The sequence below is a fragment of the Copidosoma floridanum genome, unplaced genomic scaffold (genome assembly GCF_036245765.1).
Source record: "Copidosoma floridanum isolate Cflo_tuat_1 unplaced genomic scaffold, Cflo_Japanese_pri ptg000007l, whole genome shotgun sequence".
Lineage (NCBI taxonomy): Eukaryota > Metazoa > Arthropoda > Insecta > Hymenoptera > Encyrtidae > Copidosoma > Copidosoma floridanum.
The window spans coordinates 7,544,110-7,550,489 of NW_028321884.1; the positions used below are offsets into that span (position 1 = coordinate 7,544,110).

Below are 6,380 nucleotides of genomic sequence, written 5' to 3' on the forward strand. Positions count from 1 at the left end.
AAACTTTGACGTTGGCAAGAAAAAAAACTATTCATGCAGTTATTCACAATTGCAATTGTTTTAATTTTATCTAGAGTATCAAATTTCTTAGAAAATAAATCGTATTTGACGAAAATTAATAGTATTTTTCATAAGGTACACATATAAATTAATTATGTATATTTGTGGAAGAAGTAATTTCTTGTCCATAATAAAAGGTGATACGTAGGAAACTATGACCAAGGATATTTTTTACCTCATCTCTCAAGGTGTTTAAATACTGTAGCGCAAAAAATTGTAAAAAAAAAAAGTTGAAATAAACATATAGTTACTCTCTTACAGCTCAAAGTTCTATATGTGATATTATTATTATTATCATTATTGTGCTGTATAAGTCATCGTTTGCTCATTCTTATGTATTTTTAATAACGTTTTTATCTGTCTCTCTTTTTATCAGTGTCACGGCTTACTCTTCTGCAACGTTATTCGTAGAAAACGCATCCGATTCGTCATTCAGTAATTCTCTATTGATTGCCATTGGTCAGTATGTATCAAATGAGTTTTAACACAAAAATGCGTGCTAATCATCGCTTGCTCCAATAATCCACCTGGATTTTCCCAAGGAGGAAAATACCACCGTTTATGTTAAGTGTGTGGAATTACAGAAAAAGAACGTTCAAATGAATTGAAAGAAAAAACCTGCATTGATGATTTTGTTGCGAAATTAATAATAAATTAAATTTTACTCAATAAATAACTGTTTTAGTTATGTGTTATGAATAAAATAACGTTTCAATGATTTTAGTTGTGTAGAATAAAATTTAAAAATTATATAATAAACGTAAGAATAAAGTTAAGAGCACGCAAAGTCACTTGCTTTACACCATTTACATGATTGTACATATATGAAGCTGTGGCACACAAAATTTTGACCCACCGAATCTTTGTTTGGAAAATTTATATTCAATGTTTTTCGATTATCTTTTAGAATTAAATCACTGCTAGACCTCTGACATACTGCAAATTATTATTATTATTAAGTTAAAATCAAATGTGTTTTTAGCAAATATTAGGATAAGACCAATTATACATATAAAATTGTTGACAATTGGAGAATTAAGTGAAAGTTTACGAATTAGTTCAATATCATACAATAATAAATTTTATGAACAAATATTGCATCTATAATACTAAACCTGTACAGTATAATTTATAAACTTATTATTTGTCTTTTTTTTTTATTGCTCTCATTAATTCTTATGACGACTGCCATTTTTCATCTCCTTCGTTATATTAAAATAATTCAAGGACTTGGAATAAAAAGTATTGATTGGACAGGTAAATATTAAGTGAAAAAATAGAAGAAGTAGTAAGTAATGTTAATGAATTTTTATTAAAACAGCATAGAAAAACTTAATCATACAATATTATTTCCTTATAAACGTTGAATATGGTAATAAGTATATAGAAAAACCCAACATTGCACGTTGTGGGCTTATTACAACTGTTCTACAGTTTTATATGTTCATATATTATATCCTTAATGACAATGTTAAAGCTACAACGTAAAGATCTTTTTCTTTAAAATTTCGATAAAGTAACACTATATCGTCAGTCTGAAAATTGTTTGATCTCTTCTAAAATAGACGCCACGAATAGAAAAATATGCATTTTTACATCGACACCTCGAAGAAAGAATTTTATTTTTAAAGAATATTTTACCACAAATACTTCATCGCTACCCTAAATACAAGTATTCTCGAAATTTTTATTTTGCTCCCAATATGAAAAGTACCCAGAAAACCTTCAATTTTATTGATAAACAAGTTTTATTGCTTTCTTTCCCTGAGGTGCGATAAAAGTTGAAACGTAATAAGTACCACCTCTTGATTTACATATATTTCTAGTTTCTACTTGTACATTAAAAAATATAATTTATAATCTTGTATAATTTACAGTTTGTTAAATAGTACACATAAATATAGCATTGACTACAGTAAGAAGATATTTGTTACTGCTGTAACACTATACAGCTGACTGTTGCTATCACAATTTGGAAAGTGGTTTAATTTGACTTCGATCTGACCCCATAATCACGAGATTTTCTTTGTTATTTAAACTAAAAATCATATAAATATGTGTATTTTTGTTTGAAAAAAAAAAAAGAACTTATTATTTTCTAGTAAATATTATCACCCCAAAATATTAGTTTTGATTTTTAACTACTTTATGCACAGATCGTTTTAAAGCAAATAAAGCAATGTCTTACCAAATAAGTTAAACGTTCGATGTAACGATATTAATGATAATAATGACCATTGTAGGATTAACGTATATATTGCCGATGGCATTTCCTTACTTTTCAATGACCGAAACGACTTCGAACTTAACATTATTTTTGACCAACTCTTCGATCATGGAAGTCTTGGCGAAGGCTGCACCAGGTGGAAGCACACCGCCGCTGAAACCAAACGTCAATTACAGCCGCGTCATCTTCCTATACATATATACGCTGCCAAATGAGATAAAAGGCGGGTAATACAAACTTATCGGGCATCTTGTTGGACTCCTTCAAAATCATGATCGCCGACATCAAAAGGGCCGTGCAGGTGGCACCGTAGCCCGGATTGACGCCCGAGACCTTGGTGATGACTTCCTTGTTCGGCTCCTCCTTGTGCTGGTCGGTGGGCTCGGCCAGTTTGTCCATCCAGCCCTTGCCGATGAACGTGATCGAGAAGTGCGTGTTTTCAATCTGCTCGGGTTTCGGGTTTTCTTTCGATACCAAACCACCGGAGAACAGTTTTGGATACTGCGAGAGGGAAAACAATTTTTTTTTTTCTTTTTTTTTTTCTTTTTTTTTTCATCAAACTCGAGATTTGTGCAGTAGTAGAAGGGGTTTTGGAATGTCTCACCTTCAGCAGCAAACCCCGGCCGAACGAGTACCTCGACAACGTCAGAAAGATTCCTCCCACCACCGCGGTCATAACGAATTGGAAGAAAGTCCTGCAAATGACATTTACGATGATTAATATAAAAACGATAATATGGACTGGAAAACAATGGAATTTCGTCTCACTTGAACGTGATGTACGTTTGTATTTGCACTGGTCTCTGCTTGTACTTTTCGTAGAAAAATCTTTGGGACCTGAGAACTACGGAACGGTCGGAGCCTGGAAACACGGTGGACCAGCCTTCGGAGAAGGCGGTGCAGTGCACCATACCCCTGGACGCGTATGGAAAAAAAGAAAAAAGAATTATTCGTTGAGTCGCGAGTTGATGGAAAAAGAAAACATGAAGAAAAAAAAAACATGAACCGACTTTGTCTTCAAGACCGGCTCGAGTTTCGGCAGCTTCTCGGGGAAGAGTTTGGTGCGCAGGGCGCGCAGCTCGTTTGCGTGGGCTACCCCGTAAACAGCCGACTCCCAGGTGCCGTAGTTCAATGAACTCGATCCGCAGACGTTTTTGGTGTTCCAGATGTTGAGGTAAGTCTCGACGCTGTTGACTTCGCCGCCGAATTTGTCCTGCATGAAGACCACGCCCAGGTCCGAGGGGATACTGTCGAAGCCGCAGGCACTCACTATGTAAACCCCCGCCTCCTTGGCCGCCTCGTTGTACTCGAGTTGCATTTTTTCCATGTACTGTGGTGTTCAAAAATATAAATCTCGTTAAACTATTTTTAAGATGATAACGACCCTTCAAATCATTTCTTTCGGGAATGAAGTCTCAAGGAATATTTGCAGGGTGTCTTGTAGAAGATTCTTATTTAAAAAAAAAATTGAAAGTCAAATTTTAAAAAAAATTAGTCAATACCATGTGATTTCTTTTTTGAGAACTCCAACGAAAATTTTTTCCCCAAGAAAATACCAATGCTGTTGTTGCATATTATACCTGTGGTTCACCGCTAACGTCGACGTGGTGGGTCTTGGCGGCGATGCACGCCTTTATGACGGGCTCGCCGTAAAACCTGTACGGCCCAGCGCAGTTGACAATGACTTTGGCCTGCTTGGCCATTTCTTTCAGTGATTCCTCATCCTTCAGATCTGCCGTTATCACTTTTATGTTTTCTGCAAGCAAACAATCCATGGGGTTGAACATTATTGCAGTTCGTCTAGTTGAAGGGAAGGAAAAAATAATGAAGAATATGTGTGTATACCTTCTTCGGGAGCGAATTCTTTGAGGACCGATTCTAAAGCCTCCTTGCGCCTGCCGGCGATGCCCCAAGTGAAGGACTTGCTTTTGGCGAGACGAGCTGCCTCTTTGACGGTGTACTGGCCCGTGAAGCCGGTAGCTCCAAAAATCACGATGTCCAAGCGTGCTGTCATTCTGAAATTTTTTTTTTTTCCATCCACTTTTAAATTTAATGTTTTGTTTGGAAAAATTTATGTATATCTCAATAGGCTAAATAAACTATCAAAATTTATCTCTTTCGTTTAACCATTGATTGAGACTTTTTTTAAAAATTTTTAAAGCGATGGACTCGATTGAATCAACTTGTGGCATATTCTATTTTTACCGACCCTTGAAAATGCAAGAAAAAAGAAAATATGTGGAGCCGGAACCAAAATAGACGTGCCACTGGATTATTGACGAAACGAGAGACTGCAAACAACACGAGAAAGCGAAACTTTGAAAATTGACTCTCCATGTAAGTTTTTAATAACACATCGCAATACTTTATACATGCATGTACAATCGTATTACTATACTGTAAGCAGACTTTGGCATGGTTACAATTTTAAAAAAAATTTTTTTCCTGAAAATGCAATGTACATATTATTTGTGCTAAGAAAATTAATTTTTAATACTGCTTGAAAAATTGTTTTCAGCAAAAAACCATCCATTAAAAATAATAACAACTAGACGAAAAAAAAGAGCCAATGCGCTTAAAAAGTTTATTTAAAATACTTGACAGTAAAATTTTGCATTGAGTATAAATTTTACCTAGTATTGTATTATAAATAATGATAAATGAAAAAAATGCACTTTAATCAGGGGAACAAAAATTATCCTTCAAAGTGTTAAAAAATCGATGAAATAATTTTGCTTTGCAAGTCAACGCTATTGAAAATCGTTCGGTACAATTAATCACAAAAGCGACTCCCGTGATTTCGAGAAATGTTCGATCTCGTGGATGGAAATCGATAGGTGAACCGAATAATAAAGTGCCGGAAAAACAAAAGAAACAACTCGACTCGAGCAATATGTTACACAGGCACATAAATAAAAGGCAACCCATGCGTATACCTATCATGCACCCGTGTTGTGTTTGAAATCACAAGGTCGTGGGACGTTAATCGCTGACGCGTACACACGCTCATTAGCGCCTCGATGATGTAAATACCGGTAAATACTTACTTTTTTATAAAATAAGCAGCCATCGCTGCCTCGTTCGCTATACCCTTTTTTTTGTCACGTGCACATTATATACTTAATCTTCGAGAGAGAAATGAGGGTAAAAACTCGGCTATGCTTCTATATATATACGTACGAATCATCGCTTTCAACGATGACTCGTCGAAATTCAAATCTGATAAATTTTATGATTTATCTTCACCGGCACTCACGCGCCGTACACCCGTCAATTTGAACATTTTTTCGCGGTACCGATACTCAGATTTTGGTAAATATGTCGATCGAATTTTATACTTATCACTAAGAAGCTTATCGGTTGAATTATGCAATAAATATACTTATTATATGTTTATTTTCAAAATTGTCAATCGTACGATGGCTTGAAAATTTAAAATTTTACCCAAACTGACTCTTAAAAAAAAAAAATAATAATAATAAATAATTGTTTTCACATGCATACGTGTCCTTTTTCGCTCTTTAATATGGGAGTAAAGCTGCGCCACCGGCTACCATACACATATGACTGTCTCTCTATACATTACGTTGTACCAATACAAGGCGGAGTGCCACCCATTCCGGTCTTGTACATAATATACGGCGACGTACATGTGTGCGAGTATATTTTGTATGCTCCGAAATTGCCGGCAATAACAGCAACAATAAAACCGTGGCACTCGATTTTGGACCAATTAATGCTTATGAAATTTTATTTTAAAAAAAGTTACCGGTCTATCAACAACAACAACTTCAATCAAGCGTCACTCCCGTGTAATTTAACGTCTCTAGATATGTGCGAATGTTGCAAGATACAAATCCTAGGAGATGTTATGAAAAAATTACCTGAGGCTGTATGGTGAAAGTGACTGGAAAGAAACTTCGAATTGACGTACACTCGGTATAAGGCGCGTCTCTTCTTCTTTTCACGAGAGACTCGTTTTTGCGACTGACGTTTCGTTCGAGACCAAGTGTTCCGTTTAGCAAGTATGTACATATATTCAGCAACGTTGAAAAGAAGAATATGAGACGGTTGGATGGAAAAAAAAAAAAAA

The 6,380-nt window shown here is 35.3% G+C and overlaps 1 protein-coding gene across 5 annotated transcripts; it reads right to left on the minus strand.

Annotated features, from left to right (window-relative positions):
• Nucleotides 1-1,353: 1,353 nt before the first annotated feature.
• Pu (GTP cyclohydrolase punch) lies at nt 1,354-6,380 on the minus strand. 5 transcript variants are annotated; one of them, XR_001339242.2, is made up of 9 exons: nt 5,335-5,418; nt 4,133-4,302; nt 3,868-4,043; nt 3,298-3,617; nt 3,056-3,202; nt 2,892-2,982; nt 2,526-2,788; nt 2,249-2,440; nt 1,354-2,098 (listed from the first exon to the last, which is right to left on the minus strand). XR_001339242.2 is itself a non-coding variant. In XM_014363972.2 (8 exons), exons 2-8 carry the CDS (start codon nt 4,299-4,301, stop codon nt 2,335-2,337), a joined length of 1,272 nt encoding a protein of 423 aa, XP_014219458.2. In that variant the 5' UTR covers nt 4,302; nt 6,172-6,380; the 3' UTR covers nt 1,354-2,334. The 5 variants fall into 5 exon arrangements, 4 of the variants coding, with proteins under 4 accessions (XP_014219458.2, XP_014219459.2, XP_089444696.1 ...); XM_014363972.2 differs by lacking the exon at nt 5,335-5,418 and adding an exon at nt 6,172-6,380 and having other exon boundaries at nt 1,354-2,440; XM_014363973.2 differs by lacking the exon at nt 5,335-5,418 and adding an exon at nt 5,784-5,824 and having other exon boundaries at nt 1,354-2,440.

Coding starts and splice junctions, on each gene's coding strand:
- Pu (XM_014363971.2), bottom strand. CDS start 5,357: ATGGCTGCTTATTTTATAAAAAA. Junction 4,044..4,132: donor AGAATTCGCTCCCGAAGAAG/GTATACACACAT, acceptor GTTTGCTTGCAG/AAAACATAAAAGTGATAACG. Junction 2,441..2,525: donor TCCAACAAGATGCCCGATAA/GTTTGTATTACC, acceptor GTTTGGTTTCAG/CGGCGGTGTGCTTCCACCTG.